The sequence below is a fragment of the Pteropus vampyrus genome, unplaced genomic scaffold (genome assembly GCF_000151845.1).
Source record: "Pteropus vampyrus isolate Shadow unplaced genomic scaffold, Pvam_2.0 Scaffold42, whole genome shotgun sequence".
In the NCBI taxonomy this organism is placed as follows: domain Eukaryota; kingdom Metazoa; phylum Chordata; class Mammalia; order Chiroptera; family Pteropodidae; genus Pteropus; species Pteropus vampyrus.
The window spans coordinates 5179286-5196571 of record NW_011888823.1 but is presented as its reverse complement, the minus strand read 5'-3'; the positions used below and the strand labels follow the sequence as shown (position 1 = coordinate 5196571).

The 17286-nt window shown below is 49.8% G+C and overlaps 1 protein-coding gene and 1 long non-coding RNA gene across 3 annotated transcripts in view; both read left to right on the top strand.

Moving 5' to 3' along the window:
• IGFBP2 (insulin like growth factor binding protein 2) overlaps nucleotides 1-17286 on the top strand; it is a 25223-nt gene that overhangs the window by 3887 nt on the left and 4050 nt on the right. Inside the window, exon 2 of one of the 2 annotated variants that reach the window (XM_011358628.2) lies at nucleotides 17009-17232. In XM_011358628.2, coding sequence (XP_011356930.1) covers nucleotides 17009-17232 — 224 coding nt within the window. Of the gene's footprint in view, nucleotides 1-17008 lie in introns of both variants that reach the window. The other variant, XM_023529781.1, reaches the window with a different exon arrangement.
• On the top strand, nucleotides 10-9949 carry LOC111738687. Its single transcript, XR_002779939.1, has 2 exons — nucleotides 10-2079; nucleotides 4899-9949. It is a non-coding gene; the product is annotated as an uncharacterized LOC111738687 (long non-coding RNA).

Here is a 17286-nt window from a genome sequence, read left to right as displayed (position 1 = left end):
GGCAGGCTGGCCGGCGGGCGGGCTGGGGAGGCTTTGCATCTGCAGTTGCTGGGGGCGGATAAGGGGGGCAGAGAAGAGCACTGATTTACAGTGGTTCAGTGCAGTTTCAAAAAAAGAGGGGAGGAAAGCAATGGGACTTCTGGCTGAAAGCGCTGCTTTGCATCTTGCCTTGCATAAATTTGCATACTGAGTTCAAAGTCGTAAAATAGACTCGGGGAATGAGTGGGACCCACTGTCACTGATTGCTAACACCACCACCTTCCGCCCCCCTCCCCTCTTCTGGACAGAATGCTCAGAACTCGCTCTGCTAAGCTGCTCCGCCTGAGTCACCACCACTTTGGAAGGAGGAGATGGGGGAGCTGAGTGCTGTGCTGCGCCTGGGTCCCCTCATGGGAGATAATGTGCTTCCTTGGCGAACGAAGGGTGTCCCATGGCCTTGGAGGCAGGGCTGCTGTGGAGGGTGTGGCTCAAAGGTCCCGAGCCTGCTAGGCAAGCAGGAGCCTGGGCCTGCCCTTGCGCTTGGAGAGCTGGAATTGGAGGAAGCCACCAAATCAGAGTCTTTTCCTGCAGTCTCCCTACTCACATTTCACCTGAGTCAAGTGTTCACTGAAGTCAGTTCCCTTTGTCTGGACCAGTGATTCCATCCATTCCTTTGGCAAGATATTTGAGAAAGCTTTAGTAAAAAATCAAATATTGTATAGCAATGTCAAAAGATCTCACAAAAACAAAAACAGGACTAAGGACTCTGAATTAGAATAGGTGGTAGAGTCTAGTGGGGAATAAGAACACACCTGAGGTGGTCATGAGGATCTACCTATGTAGTAGTTCTTGGCCAAATTGGACGATTGAGTTTCCTGGCAGGCAAAGGGAAAAGGGAGGCTTATAAAGTTCTCATTGTTACCTTACCTTAGCATTGAGCTTTAAAATAAACTTTTCACGGAGATCAGTCCTTTGGATTGGGGGGGGGGGTGTTTATGGATATTAGCCTTATAAAAAAGCCCGTGGGTTGCTTGAGAATAGGGCATATTTGATCACCCACGGCCAGGCCTTTGAGGGCATACTTTGAGAGCCTCACTGCTCTCTAGCCCAACTGTCAGGTTAGCTTCTTGTTGGTTCTCGGATTAGCTGTTCTCTGCCATAGAAAATGGGACACGCAATTAAGATTTGATGTGAGGAAGTGCTGAAAATTCTCGACTCTAATGAAATGTAGAATCAGAGCTTTTTTCTCAGCCTGTTGGGGGTGGGGGTAGGGCAGGGCAGGGGCTGCTAAAGGAAGGAGGGAGAAGCAGAAAATAAATAGTTATGCCCACATTTGGTTTTGCTGTTGGTTTTCACATTCTACCATACCGTAACAACAACAGCAAAAAGTCTTGGTGATTGTTATTATTTTAAAAATAATTTTATATCCAGGGACTGCATTTAGCTTCAGTCTCTTCTGTGTTCTCAGCTGCCCACTTCCTCCTCTGCTTTCTTTATCCTGTCTTCTCAACACCCTCTAGACCCTTTGTCCCATGCTTTCTCACCGTGGCCTGGTCTAGGACACCTGGCTGGATGCTAAGTAGGTGGACAGGCATTGAGAAGGTGTCATGGAAAATATACTGACCCCAAGCTTTCTCAGGGATCCAATTGGAGGGAGACCACGGAAGTGAATGGCGACTGGAATGTCTGAATCGAATCTAATCCGTATGTGAGGCGGGAGGTTGGCTGGCAGTGCAGGGTCTGGGCTTAGTGGGCGGGGGAAATAGCCATTTCTCTCCGGGAAGGTTCATGCTTGGGCTGCTTCTGCTGACACCAAGGCACAGAAGAGCGAGGTTACACTTTCAATTGACCAGGGGAGCTAGTGTTCTGGTTGGCAGATGTTCTAGGCCCCTCTGCTTCTTGCTATCTATCTCTGGCCAGCGTTTTGCTGAGGTGGCAGGCAGCCGCCAGGAGATGGATCATATCCCATCTGTCCTTATCCTGTTGTGAACTGGCTTCTTTGCCTGCTTTGTCTTCTGTGTATGACATCCCCGTGACGTAGGTTTTTCGCCTCTATTTTGCAGGTGAGGACTCGGGCTTAGTCAAGGGGCACCTTAGCAGGTAATTAATAGGATGAGAAACTAACCCGGCTGCCTTTCCTCTGGCCAAGCCAGGGAGTGGAACTTGGCAGAAAAAGCCTTTGACTCTATCAGCCAGAAGATTTGTTCGTGGACACCTGCCATGTGCAGATGATGCCCAGGTCTCGGTTCATCACTGTCGGCTTCAGGTTCAGTTATTTGCGTTTCCTCGCCTCGTCTGAGAGGCCCAAGTTCATAGAAGTGGCCATCATGCAGCAGTTAGAGGCAAAAGGGTCCCGGGGTGGGCTTCTGGAGAGGAGAACTGGGGGGCCCGAGGGGGTTGAGAAGAGATGATGATGGAAGCAGCCCGGTCTTTGCTGTCAGTTGACCTCGGTTTCCATGCTGACTTGTCTCAGGGCCTGAGTGGTGATGGGCTGAGGCCTTCCCCGTTGGTGACGTGGGGATGATTGTATCTCTTAAATGGGGTGTGTGTGAGGGCAGCTGTGGCAGTGGAGAGTGTCTGCCACATAGTAGGTTCTCACACACATTAGTTGCCTTAATCTTGGCAAACAATGTCTCCTTTCCTTTAAAATGAATGCCCACTGTCTGTGTCAGAATGGCCAATCATCTACAGCATGTAGGGGCCTCATCCGAGATGTATTCTCCCTGAGCCTAAGTTCCCTTATCTGTCAGTCAAGAATTGATAGGACCAGCTCCATTGAGTTGTGCCTGCATACATGTTACATGTATGCATACATGTGTGTAAAGATAATACATATAAACCTAAACACTTGGGTTTTTTTTTTTTTTGTAATGAGTCACTTGATTTTTATCTCTTCACCTATAAAAAGGAAATATTCATACCTCTGACCTACTTTCACAGACAGTAGTGAAACTGTTTCTTAGAAAGGATAATGAAACCGTACTTTAAATGCAGTATAAACCCTGTTGACAATAAACAATGGCTGAGGTCAACAGGCTCACACTGTTTATGGACGAGGTAGGCAGTGTTCTCTGCGGCCTGTGTCCTAAAATCTGGGACTGACCGTTCTCGGGAGCGTCACTCTGCAGTGCCCAGATTTGGGGTGGAGGGACTATGCGGGACAAAGGTGGCCCCAGAATTTAGACACTGGGTACTTGTGCTGGCCTTGCTGCTCATGAACAGGTGACCCAGGGCCGAATACTGCTTTCATCTGGACAGCCAACCTGTCGGGTCCAGCCCTCCAGCTGCTTGTGTTCAGGGGCTTGGAAGATCTCCGAGGCCACATCTCAGGCGGAAAGCTCCCTCGGGTACGGATGGCCCTCCATGGGAAACTTGCGAGGACCCCCAATGGGGGTCAAGCATGAACTGGCCCTAACACAGTTAGGACGTAAGACGTTGCGAGGGGGTGCAGTTGTTGAGTTGTCAGAGCCAGCAAAGACCCCATGGTGCCTGTTTCCTGCTGCAGGAAAATGGGCTTTCAGATCCATCCTGTCTGAGCCGAGGGTGCCAGAAAGTTGAACGTGATCCTGGCAAAGAAACTGGATGTTCCATCCAAAAAAAGTGACGTTTCCTTACTATGAGTCTCCGGAGTTTACCTCACTCTGAGGGGGGAGCAGCATTGCTTTTCACGGGGGCGCTGAAGGGTCTCAGCGGGGATGCTGGGTGCAGGACTGTTTTGGGGCGCTGGAGTTCTTTCTAGTGTTCGATTCCATCTGTGGTCCCAGAAAGCCTTTGGGGTGGTGGGCTGTCGGGGCACAGTGACGGCAGTTCTCAGGCGTCTGATGGAGCTGAAGCCCCAGGAAGCAGAGAAGATGAATGCTTGAGCTTTGGGGGTTCAGCATATGCTTGTGGTGAGACCCAGGACAGTAGGGACAAAGTGTAGTATTTGCCGCTGGGAATCTGGGGTGGACTCTGGGCCTTCATGGTATGTGTGGTGGGAGGCAAAGCCCACTTTATAGGTGGGGATTCAGTCCAGAGAAATTTCTTGGCTATCAGATTCCAGAGTAACTGCCCCCCCACCCCCCACCCTCACCTCACCCCTGCAATGCGTAGCGTCTTTGTGGGCTATAGGAGGTCTTTTTCTCTCCTGGAAAATGGACCATCCCCCTGTGCCTCTCCCCGGCTACTTGGCTCCTAACCCTGGACGCGACCCTCCCCTTCCTCGCCACTCCTGTTCCTTAACAAAGCCAGGGACGATCTGGGCTGGCTCGGCTCCTGGGTGTCAGTCAGGACGCAGAGGGAGACCTTGCTCAGAAAGCAGCTCCCCCGGAAAGAAGTACAGAGTGGACTGTAGTCGGGAATTGTTTCCCTTCCCCCGCTTTTTTTTTTGTAAGGGGGGGGCATCTGGCAGCCCTTGGGTCCCCTTCTGGCCGCCAGTCCCACATCTCTCCTTGGCTGTTGGGAGGCAGAGCAGGAGTGAAGATTGGGGAGAGGGGACGGGGGGCTGGCAGGCCTCCAGCTGCCAGGCAGGAGAGTTGGCCCACGGGCTCTGGTGAAGTTGGCCTGAGCAGAGCCGGGGGAGGTTTCTAATGAGTGGACGGGTATAGGTGTGTCAGCCTGTGTTCATTCAAGGAATTGAGAGCTTTGGGAGCCAGAGAGCCGAGGACGGGAGGGAACTGAGCCCAGGAAGGCCTGGGGAGGTGGAGGAAGTGGGGGCGTGGGGGGGAGGCAAGAGGAGCATGTTTAGCGTGTTCCATCCTGATAGGAGTGAAGAGATGGGGACCTTCCGGCCGGAGGGATCTGAGTTGCATTACGGGGTACAGTGAGCAAACCTCAAAGGGTAAATGACGAAATAATGATACCTAAAACTGCTTTTTTGCTAGACCTTGTCTACTTCTACCGAAGTGCCTTTAGATTTATTTTTTTTTCATCTGTTTTAGCCTTAGGATGCTCACCACTTGACAGATAAAGAAATCAAGGCTGCATTCAGGTTCAAATGCAAAGGCAAGCGCGGACCAGAACGGAAGGACCAGAATGGAGTCCGGGTCTCCAGCTTCTCATTCCAGGGCTCATTCCATCAGACGCACACATGCAGAGAGGCAATGAATTATATACTGCTGTTTAGAAAAGCTCCTTTTCCCTGGGAGGTAGTAATTAAGGCATAACTTCTCAAAAATGTTCCTTTATGCAACTTCCCAGGAAATTTTTTTTTAGGTCTATTGTCTTGACTTCTGGATGGTGGTGCCAAGTTGCCTCTGGATGGTGAACTTACTTTTAAGAGCCTGAGACCAAAAAGAAATTCAAATGGCAATTCCTTGTTCCCTGCCCCTGCCACAGCCTGATAAGGCTGGGCAGTTTCTATAGCAACAGCGGCAGGGGGTGTGTCAGGCAAGATAAAGTGGGGTGGGTGTGGGGTGGGTTTACTGGATCTTGAAGGCTTTTGAGGTTGGGTGAGGTCAGCTGGCACATGATGATGGCTCCCTTCACTGGGAAGATGGGGGTCCTGTGGAGACGGGGAGGGGGCGAGGTGCTGGGAAACAGAAGAAATGAAGTGGTCTGACTGAGAGTCTCCTTTGGTGATACCAAGTGACCAGCTGCCATTCTGGTTGGCTAAGAGCTATGACGCTTAACAACCTGGTTTTGGCTCTCCCATTGCCTACGTGACTTTGTACAGTTGGCCTCAAACCCAGTGGCTTTTTTTGTCAAGCGTGAGAGGGGATAAGAAATTATCAGCCTCATGTGATTGATGATAAAACAAAGTTATGTACATGAACCACTTAACACAGAAACTCAGACAATCACATGTGGTCATACGGGTCCTGATCCCCCCCTTCCTTCTTCTTTGATATCAACTTCATAGAAGGAAATGGCAAATGCCTGTTTTAGGGTGTTTCGTGATTGACCAAGTTTAGTAAGAAAAGATACTTAAGAATCCTGTTAGGAGATGGGGCTTCTTCCACAGGGTGTGGCTTTCCCAGATAGCTGCCCTTTGCTAAGTCCAGAATGGCCTTTGATGCATTGTCTCTCACTATGGTTCTACCCATGGCTGATGGCTGATCATGGCCCATGTCTGCCCCTGAGCTGAGGATTCTCACTTGGCACTGCTGGTTGTCTTTGGTTTGGTTTCCTGCCTCTAAATCAAGAGCGCATAACCAGCGGAGAGAGGTGACGTGATGCAGTAATATGTCAGACAACATTAGTAAACTTTTGGTTACAGAAGAAGAAAAGCATGGTGACCTATTTAAAGACACTTATTTATATTCAGGACACTTCTTGTGCTGGTTTGAGAGTGTGGCCAGCAATCCTAGACATCTTCGCATGATTTTAGTTTCTTTTTGCCTCCTATGGGTTCCGTTTGCCAGGCTTGGAGTATCTGGGAACAGTCTTATGAGGATGGAGAAGAGGCAGGTAGAAGGGGAGGGTGGGAGCAGAGAGCTGGGTAGGACCTGGTCTCTATCCCTCTGTGGGAGCAGGTATGTAGCGTCACGTCATCGAAAGTGAGCGTAGGGACAGTTGTTTGAATGTGGATCCTGGGAGAGGACCCATCTCCTGCTTCCATTTGCTTGCTGCCTAGATGGTGAGGAAGAGGCCAGAAAAGTGAGAAAAAGAATAGTGATAAAAAGCAATAATATAATGTGGTATACTAGGCCAGAGTGTGGGGAGATGCGCTTTGGATAGTTAGCTTTCCTAATGCTGAAACGTGGAGCCCATATTGTGTGCAAGCTATGAGACCGACTCTATAAAAAATGCAGCTGTCACACCTGTAGCACATACTTTTTGATCCTGGTGAGGGGAGCAAGAAAAGCATTTTGAAATGTTGAATATCAGCTAAGAAGAAACCAAGTCAGTAGAGATGTATATAATATATCTCTAAATAAATGGGCTCCTCTTTGAGCATTTTGACCAAGGCCCTTTAGGGAGATCATTATGTGAAATAATGAGCGTCCTTTCTGGTGAATAAAGTCATAGAAACGAGAAAATCAAGTTTAACAGATATCTACTTCTTCAGTCTTGGAAGAAGAAAGCACAATCTTTTCCTTCCAAAAAAGTAAATTGAGCACACAGAATGTGTTCTTTCCTGACCTTCTTTTATTATGTCTAGAGCTTTATTAAAAAGCTCTCTGGAAGCGAAGTCCAAGTTTGTGTCTTCAAGAAGCTTCCATCCTTTGGAGGAGAAAGGAGGAGCATGGACCCATGGCTTTTTGCCAGTGCACTCCAGCTAGAGAGCTGTGAAGGAAGTTGAGTGCTTTGGGCAGGGGGACCCTTCGTCGGTTCAGCCAAGTAGACTTTGGACACTTGAAGTTCCTATTGTCCATCTTCCTTCATCCTCCAAAAGTTCCTCCTAAATGGTACCGGAGGAAGTATGTGCTATTTGTCACTTGTTTTGGTTCTTTCTCATGAAACTCTTGAGTGGACTTCCCACCTGGATCTCTCCTGTTTCTCTTTAAGGCTGTTTCCTCTCTGGTCCTCAAGGAACCAGAACAGGTGCCTCCCTTCCATTAGGCATACTGGCCCTGCGGCAGCTTCTCCACTGTGCACCTGTAGGTGCCCCTAGAGCTCTTGACCCTGTGACTTCCCTCCATTACCTTCTAGTCTTTTCTCTGACTCATTTCCCAGTTCTTCCTGCCACAGAGCCCTGACCAGGAGGAGCCCATGGTCAGTCTCCAACTGATGAGTAAGTGACCCTAGCAATACTGCACTGGCCTCTGAGTCACATTGGCCATGTCACTGTTGTTTGGTCCTCTTGCAGCCCGTGGGGTTCCCAGGGTACCCCAAGTTTACTAATATCCGTGCTTGACAAGGAGGGTAAGGAGTGAGAGAGGTGAATTTTTAAAAAGAGAATTTAAAAAAATGCAGAAAAGTACTAAGAATAACATAATAACACCAATTTACCACCCAGAACTGGGAGTGGTTGATATTTTGCTGTCATATTTGATTCAAGTCTTTTTTTTTTTTTAGCTTCCTCCAATGGCCCTTGTCACTAGCCTCCTGTTCCCTGTCCCCCCTCCTCAGAGGCAACCCCCAGCATGCATTATTTAATGTTTCTCTTTCTTATCTAAACAGATTTGCTAATGAATAACCATTATCTAGAGTTGTTCTCTGAAAAGAAGTAAAAACTGTACATAAAAGGTTTCATTCTGTAACTCTTCTCCCTTGTTAGTCTTAGGTTTTTGAGATCAACTTATGAAACTCTCTTCTGTGTATTATTCCATTGTGTTATTCTACTGATTTATTTATCCATCCACCTATCGAAAGACTTTTAGGTCAGTTTGCTAATAGTTTTTTATAAGTACAAATAACGCAGTAATGAATATTGTGCATGTGTCCTTTTGCACATGTGTCAGAGAAGTAGAATTGTTGTGTCAGACACATTCTCTCCGTTCCTATAGCCTCTGGTTCGTTTGCACCAAAACACACTCTCTGATCACTTGGGCCTTCAGCAAATAGGTCGCTTTGCGGGTTCTTGGGTGGCTTTAGTTGAACCAGAGGAGAAATGTTTGGGACCCACGGAGAGGAGAGAAAGCTGATAAGGCTATTTGCCATCTTGATATCAATTTCTCTGGCTCTTCAAGGACAGCCTGGCTCGCAGAGTCCCAGAGGACCTTGGCTGAATTTGAGCATGCTTTTGTTTTCTCAAACTGTCTGCTTCTGCCCTGACCCTCCCCAGATCTTTGTCATTCCAGGAATGACGCTGGTGAGTGCGAAGGCAGGGAGGCTCTGTAGAGGCAGTGCTGTTTCTGCTCGCTCAGGAGATGGTGATGTGAGGGCGTGCTCTAGAAAGCTCCATGATGCCTGGCCAAGAAGGGCTTCTTCTTGTGCATCCAAGCACACATGCTTGTCTGTTTATGAACCTGTGAGTCAGTGGATAGAAACTGCTTACGTGACTACATCTTTGCCAAGTGTGTATGTGAAACCATATCTCTTGAAAAGAGGAGGCATCTTTCTCTCATCACCAAGAAGTTCTTCAGGAATTGGAGGTAAGAGAGAGAGAATCGCAAAAGAATGGGGCCCTGGAAATGCCAGAGCTTGAAGAGGGTTGTTAAAAACCCGATTCTTTGACCTTTGTCCAGGCCGTTGTCTTTGAACTTCTGGGGCTGGAGTCCAGGTCTCTATTTTTAGAAAGCTCTTGATTTCTGTTAACAGCTATGGTTGGGAACCAATCACCTAGTCTAACTCCCTGGATTTACAGACCAGCACACTGAAGCCTACACACCTTAAATACCCTGCTGGCATTACTCAGAGCCCAGGAATGGCAGTAATATCGGGATCAGAACCTTGGGCCTCCAGTGTCTTCTTTCCACACTAGAACTGGTAGGCCAAGGCTGTGAGCCCAAGAGCCCTGGTCTTCCCATGGAGATCCAGGAAGGGCCTGTGGTGGCCTGGCAGGTGGTTGGCTCTCTGCCCTTCCTTTTGTAGGCCATCATTTCAAGCAGCGGTTCTTTTCCTGGACAAGGGTGGGGCCTCTGCATACTGGCCATTCCACTCACAGACTTTACTGAGCTCTTCAGCACTTAGCTGGGTGACAGGCCTGTAGGAGCTGGGGTGCAGAGGTGATGGTCCCCAGATGAGAAAGGCCCGTGCCTGTGCTTGTGTGATACAACCTGGATGACTTGGGGGATTTCGAACATCCGAGGAAGCTGCTTGCAGCCATTTCCTCTCACAAAGAGAATGCAGAGGGGAGGAACGACCTCCCTTTGTTTGAAAATCATGCTGAGGAGCTACAGGTCTGTTCCCAGGGGATTTCTCCCAGAACATGGTGGCATCTGAGAAATGTTGGGTTTGCTTAGCTGGCTCCCTTGCAAGGAGCGCAAGCTCAGAGTGGGAAAGAAAGAGAGGGGAGTTTGGGATGAGGCTGGCTGTCAGCAGGGGCTGGAGGGACTGGCCAGGAGAACATCACTGGAATGTGTCCTGGGTGCCAGCCTACACCACAGCAGACTTCTGTGTGTGCACCACTGTGCATGCACTGCCGCCTGCTGCCTCTGACCTTCTGGAAAAAAAGGTAGAGGAAGACGCATACACAATGTTAGTCACCCAGAGAGACTAGGACTGCAGGTTAAACTTTAACTGAAAGATAACAAATAGACCCCTCTTCCCACCACTTTCTAATTTCTGCTTCCCTACCCACCTCCCAGCATGGCCTGAATTATCTACCCAGCCTCTTGGTGGGCTGTGTTATTGAACCTAGTGGCCACATGCTCGATGTAGTTAAGTGACTACAATCAGCCAGCCATCCAAAGGGACTGGCTTCAAATTCTTTCCAACAAAAGCTGTTTCCCCTGTGTGTTCCCTATTTAAGTAGCAGTCTATATTTTAGTAGGATTATTATTTCCACTTTTCAGACTTGTGAAATTAGAGCTCAGAACAGTTAAATGGTTTGGCCAAAATCACGGGTGAATCATAAGTGACAAAGCCAGGATTGGAATTCAGGGCGCTTGACTCCCGGAGTCCTTTGCCCATTAGGGTTTCTTAATGAATTGTCCACTGCCATGGCTATTAATGGAGAAGTTGTCCAGGAGGGAGGAGGAAGATAGCAATTAGTTCTTTATTCTTTTGTCCAACATATATTAAGGATAAGTGCATTTTGGGAGAAATCAATAAAGGAGCCACGTGAGTTCTGTGCCCAGCTAGAGTGGAACCAGGAAGGCATCCAGCATCGCCTTGGTCCGTTACCTGTTGAAAGGTGAATTCACTGGAGGAAATGCCATTGTGGTTGGGTTAGATCATCATGTGGTGCCCCAGATCTTAGCTTTCTAAATAATCAGGAGATAGACTAAGGAGAAGGTTGGAAAATGACTAGGGTCTCTTCAGAAGCAAGAAAGGAGACTTATTAACCTGCTATGAAGATGGGTGATGCTTCTGAAAAAACGTCTTCTTTTCTTACCAGGCCTGAAAAAGCACAGATGCCTCTCACTCAAAGCAGGAAGGACTAGGGGTTGCTTTTAGATCCTCTGAGCGTATTTTCCTAAGAGTGCTTTAAGGTTTCCCAGAGATCAGGAATTGCCAGCTGTCCAATGGAACATTGAGGTCAGAGCATCGCACTAGGAGAAAATGAGGTTTCATAAGTGCAAGGGTCTGCCAGACACGAGGGGTTTTTTTCATTCATTGAGTAAGGCTGTCAGTGCTGCAGTCAAACAAGATTACATGGGGGGAAAAGGACTATGCCAAAATGAAGTTTTAAAATGAGGGTGTGAATGCATAGAAGTAGATAAAGCTCTTTTTCCTGGAGTCTCATCTTCTGGCCGCCCTCCCCCGCTAGATTAGTGAGGCTGGGTCAGAGGACAGTGTGGGGACCCCGTGCCAATTAGGAAGCATCACTGATGATGGCAGAGAGGTCATTTGCTGTGCTGTAGACCCAGACGGTAGTCCGTCTGGGCTTCGGGCTTACTATCTGTAAAATGGGACAATTTGTCCATTTCTTCTCATTGCACTGGCCTTTCTCATCTCCAGCTCTCCTCCAGGTGCGTAAGGTGGAAAAGCGTGGCAATACACCTGAAGCCGGATGGGGCTTCTCTCTGTTCTGCCAGCCCTCCCCAGATGAGATCGGGACTCTCTGCTCTCCCCCACCTCTCTTTGGAAAAGCTTTACCTTCTGTATGTAATTGGGAAACTCCCCGCTTCAGTGTTGACCCATTTTCTGGGTCGCTTTGTGAGGGGCACCCACTAATGCTTATTTATCTTTGGAGGAGAATCTCTTCGTGGGCCTTGGAGGTCCCTAGCCGTCATCTTCAAGCCCGAAGCTTTTTCCAGCTATGCGATTTGGGTTGCTAAGAACTGTTTCTCAAAGTGACCTTTGCACTGCAGCCCACGGAGCTGCATACATAAGTGGTTGCTTAATAAATATTATTCTGAACCTAACTCTCTTAGGCAGAAAAAAATGCAACTTGGTATTTTTGTTTTGAGGGCAAATTCCATCTCTAGCTGGAGTTCTACATCTGGAATGTTTTCCTGTGGACTGCTTCTGTCTCTGTCTCCCCTGAGAGAATGTATGGGAAGAAGTTGGTAACGTGTGACAATGGCCTTGTCTGGCTGAGTGTGGGAGGCCGTGCGGGTACTTCCTTCCCCTGGGGGAGCAGGATTGGGGTGGCGGAGAAATGGGAGCAGCTAAAAGCTAACCTCGAGTGTCCAGCACCATGAATACATATAGCGTCTCTCAAAATCCTTCTGGCAGCCCATTGGAGGTGCCTGCTGTTTGTCCGTGTTTTATGGATGAGCAGTGGAGGCACAGAGAGCTTAAGTAACTTATCTAGGGCTGCACAGCTAAGTGGTTGAGCTGGGGTTCAGTCAGGCGATTAGACTTGGGAGCCTGAATTCTTGAACCTCTTAGGCTGAGAATGGTAACAGTCAGGGAATCAAGGCTTGTCGCAGCCTCGAATCCTTTCTGATCACCCAGCCGGCTTACTTCCTTTTCCTTCCCGGGGCTTCTACTTCAGGACGTGGAGTGTCAGCATGTACGTCAGCAGACCAGGCCCGTGGATGTCCTCATCTAATTGGCATGTTCGTTGGCAGTGATGAGATCAATAAAGGCATGGAATGAGACATACCCTTGAATCCAGGTGACCTCTGTGAGGGTGGACAAACTGACCTTCACCTCAGAGAGGTCGTGGATATCTCAGGATAGGAAGCCAACGCTGTCCCTTGTCTTCTGGGACCTGGAGCACAGCGTTAGACATTTTTGCCTTTGTAGGCCCCTTTTTCCATTAAAAAATATTCTAAAATCATATTTTATAACTGCACCTCATAATTGCAAACACATCAGTATTGTATATTAAGATGTTTTCTTTGACCTAAAAGCTTATTGTCCTTTCTGATTTTAAAAGGAATTGAAACATTTTCCAGGCCCCTGGGCCCTGTGCCTGCTGTGCCTAATGAACTCATCTGTGCACCTTTTTACCTGACTCATTTAAATATTTTTACCTTGTCAAACATGTTCCCAGAGCTTACGGAGGGCTCTGTCCTGAGCCCTGACTTCTCAGACTTAGCCAAGGAATGTATCTTTGGCTCCATCAGTGGTACGAGTGCCCAGGAGAGGTCGGAGGAGAGGAAGCAGCATGCTGAGTCCTCTGGGATGCCCAGGGAAGACCCCTCCACCCCCAGAAGGTGGACTAGTAGGCCGGAAGGGCGGCTGGGGATGGAAGGAATGGTGGGGTCTTAGCCTTGGGGTCGGGGAGGATATAGTAGAGCTCAGATCTGCTTTATGTGGGGCAGAGGTCTTCAGCGCTGGGATGGGGAATTTTTAGGCTTCTGGATAATGCCTAACTCCTCTGAACAGTGGTTTTCAACTGGGCAATTTTTGCTTCCCAAGGACCATTTGGCGATGTATGAAGACGTTTTTGATTGCCACGACTTGGGGAGGGTGCTACTGGCATCTAGTGGGTAGAGGCCTGGGATACTGCTCAGCATCCACAATGCACAGGACAAGCCCCTGTGAAGAGTCATCTGGTCCCAGTGTCAGTAGTGCTGGGGTCAGGAGACCCTGGTCCAGAGGGTGTTTCAGACGTGGGTTCAGGTGAGCGGAGCCTTCCCTTCTTCAGCCAGAGAATGTAATTATCATCACAGTGGAGACCGCTGTCTTTACTGAGCCTAGGGACCAGCAGGCAGGCCTCCTCCCAGGAGAGGGGCCAGCTGAGCTTCTGAGAGTCAGGCTTCTGACAGCAGAGTGGTTGGTTCCAGAAGCTGGTGACAGTGTGCTATGTCAGCAGATTCCCAGAGCCCTCGTCTTGTCTAAATCCCACGTCAACAGAACACAGTCTTGAGCACTGGACGTGGTGTTGAGATCTCTGGAAATCCTCCTTGACATTGTCCACAGGAAGCCGACAGCTGGGCACGGTGCCGTGAGGAGGGGGTTATGCCAAGGGTGACCTCGGGTATGGGGTTTGAGCAAGGGCAACTGGGCTGTTCTCATTTGCTCCTGGGTGGTTCCCCAGTGCAGCAGGGTACAGGACTTGGCTAGGCACCTTGCTCTCCTCCTGTGATCCCTGGGCAGCCTCTTCAGGGGTGGGGACAGGGAGCTTGCGACTGTCCCACCAGTTCTAGTGCAGAGAAGTCTGTAGAGATGGAAATGGCAGGAGAACCGAGGCGCTGAGAAGGCGGATGAGCCTGGCCCCACCTGTGCCATCTGCCTCGTGAAGTTCAAAGATTAATATGAAGGAGATGGAGAGGAACTGAATCAGAACATCCTATGTATTTTCCAGGTTTTCTCAGACTCTCCCAAGCCTCTCTCCTCCAGCCTCCTGCCTGCCCTCCACCTGTTATCTGAACAGGGAAAGGGGGAGGTCTCCTTCACAGCTGGCCCCACCTGCCTGACCAGTCCCGAAGGGCAGCTCTGTGCGGACATGAAGGGACAGAGAGAACCTGTGCAGCCAGACAGGGCTGCTGTGTGTCTCCATCCTGGGGGCCTGGCGGGCAGCTGAGCTGGGGAACTGCGTCTACTTCTCCCGGGGCTTCTGGATTTCGGCCGTGTTTGCCTCAAGGAGCAGAAACGGGAGGGCAGGGTGGGAGGGGGTCTGATCAAACGGAGTAGAATAGGACTCCCACCCAGTCTGGTGGCCGTTGCTTCAGATCAGCCCGTCCTGCAGGTGGTGTTGGGGCGTCTGGAATCGGATTTAATCTGCGCTTGGTTTATTTATGGTAAAACCCAAGCTACTCAGAGCCCCTGGGGAAGTAGCCATTCTCTAGAGAGGATTTTCCGGGTTTCAAGAGGCTTACTCATTTAAATATTTCAATTTTTATTTTTCTAAAATTTGACAATTTTGAATAGAAATCTTTTTTTTTTTTTTAATGTTAAATATTTGACGTGTTATCCCCCTTTCCTTTTCGGACAGCTCAAGGTCATCATCGTTATCAACACAAACTCATCTTTTGGGCTGTAAGATGTGGAAGTCACTGATGGGCGTACAGTTGTTTGCCATGACTAAATGTCCCCAAAGCTCTTACTTTGCTTTTTTTTTTTAAGTGTCCTCTTTACTCCCTGCCATTTAATACTGCTTGCCTCTGTCCACCTGCCTGCCACCTTTCTCCTTTTAATTTTGTTGATTTTATTCTGTGGTGGCCTCGGGAACCAGACATCCCAGAAGCAGGCTTAGTGGAGTAATGGGGCTGTGAACTGCCAGGGTTCTTTCATGTGCTGGGGAGTAAGGCACCCCAACTTGACAATGCATGGATGTGATGACAGCTCTTCTGATGCTCGGTGGCTTGTCTTTCTGTTTCCTGGTTCTTAGTGTCAGGTTCCACGTTGCTGAGGTAGCATTTCACTGAGGCAACCGTCCATCATCATCATCATCATCATCATCATCATCATCATCAAAGTAATCACCACCACCAACATGACATAGTTTCTGTGTTCCAGGCCATATCTTAAGTGCTCTACCTATAACGTATGCTCAACAGTTCTGTGAAATAGGATCTATTATTATCCATTTACAGTTAACAAAATGGAGACACAGAGGTTATGCAGCTGCTGTAAAAAGTGGCAGAGCTGGGATTTAACCCGAGTCACTCTCTTGCCCAGTGCTTGCTCGTCTGGAGATAATGCACTGAGTTCTACAGGGACGCTGCTGTCGCTAGTGAGAACTGACCAGGCATCAGGCCCCGCGGGCAGGGGAGGGATGGGAGCAAACCTCTGCTGAACGCTTCCGTTTGTCGGAACCGTGCTGGTGGCTTGTCACCTGGAATCTGCTGGAGCATGCTCTGTGAAAGTAGGCGCCAGCGCCAATGGCACAGAGTGCCTCGTCGCTTAGGTGGTGAGTGAGTGAATGCCACGGCTCACAACAACCCAGAGAGGGTAGGGGTATCACAGCCCCACTTTTAGGGTAAGGACCAGCTCTTTCCACCATACAGCACTGCCCAGGACAGCGACCGTCTGAACCATCATGCTGTGCCTAACTTCTGAAGGGTCTGCCAGATACTAGGCGCTTAGCCTGAAACTTGTGTGTAGAAATATTTTAAGAGTCATTCAGTCGTGTTTGGGCTGTAAGTTTTTGAACATGTATTAAAAGGGAAGAGAAAATGTGCATGATCTGTTTAGAAACACTCCTGCTGCGTCCCCAGGTCTTGTTGGGACCTGCAGGCGAGCCGCTCTGGGCAATGTGGTCTGTGGCCTGGTTTGCTCTGTTGTGTCTGCAAGGGGCTGTTTGAGCCCCTTGAGCCCCCTAGAGCTCCAGGGCCCTTGTCTACCTGGTTCTCACTCTTCCACCCCATTCTGTGCCTCTGGCCTGTTCCTGGCCGGATGCGCCTAAGCCAGTGTGAGACCGTGGTAGTTGGGGACTGCTCCCAAGGCCCCCCTGCTCCTGAGCTGTGCACACGATAGGAGCCTTTCCCCGTTGTTGACTAACTGGCAGTTGAAGAAAGCCGGAAGAGACGTCATGGGCGCTCCTTGGATAAAAGTCTGGATGCGATCAGATGAAGCTTCAAAGTTGAGGTCATCGTTCCTGTTCTTGGGGCTCTCGTTGTAATGGGGGGTGGCAGTGGTGTGCCTGGACAGACGTGGGGACAAAGCAGGGTCACTGGGGTACTGCTGTGGCAGCCGTGGGAGTACCGCGTTAGGGGAACACGAAGAGGGGCAGACGCGCAAACGCAGAGCCACAGCAGGGGTGCTGGGAACTAGGTTCCGGTGGTGCCGAGGCCCCACCTTCTCACCCTCGGCAGACTAGGCATCCATGCCCTTTCAGACCGTGAATGATGGATCCCTTAGATTGGGGGTTGGTGGAAGGTGACCCTGGGAGGTCTTTCTAGGGAGAATGACAGACCCCAGAGGGGACTGAATTGTATTCCATGGCGAGGGCCTAGAAGGCACGTTCGTCTGTGCTCTGCCCCGGCTTCCTGGGATGCAAGCAGAGCAGGGCAGGCATGGCAGGCGTTTAAGAAAGGGTGGTGGTGACAGGGCCCACGTGAGAGCTGTGGGTGCGACCGACATCGATACTCCATGTAAATGGCTCAGCACAATGGCTCAGATGTCAGTTCTCTCTGGTTCCGTCATCACCCGGTCCAGACGGCCCCAGAGGGCCCGACTCTGGAAACTGGACCTGGAACTCCGCTTCATTTCCTCTCTGCAGACAATGGCGATGACCACGCGGACGGAGGCCTGGTTGAGAACCACGTGACCACGAGCATGTTTGGAGGTGGAGGCAATGCTGGCCGGAAGCCCTTCACGTCGGGCATGAAGGAGCTGGCTGTGTTACGGGAGAAGGTCACCGAGCAGCACCGCCAACTGGGCAAAGGTGGCAAGCAGCACCCCGGCCCGGAGGAGCCCAAGAAGCTTCGGCCGCCACCTGCCAGGGTCAGAGGGGGTCGGGTCTGGTCGGAAGGGTGGGAGGACCTACGGAGGGAGTCT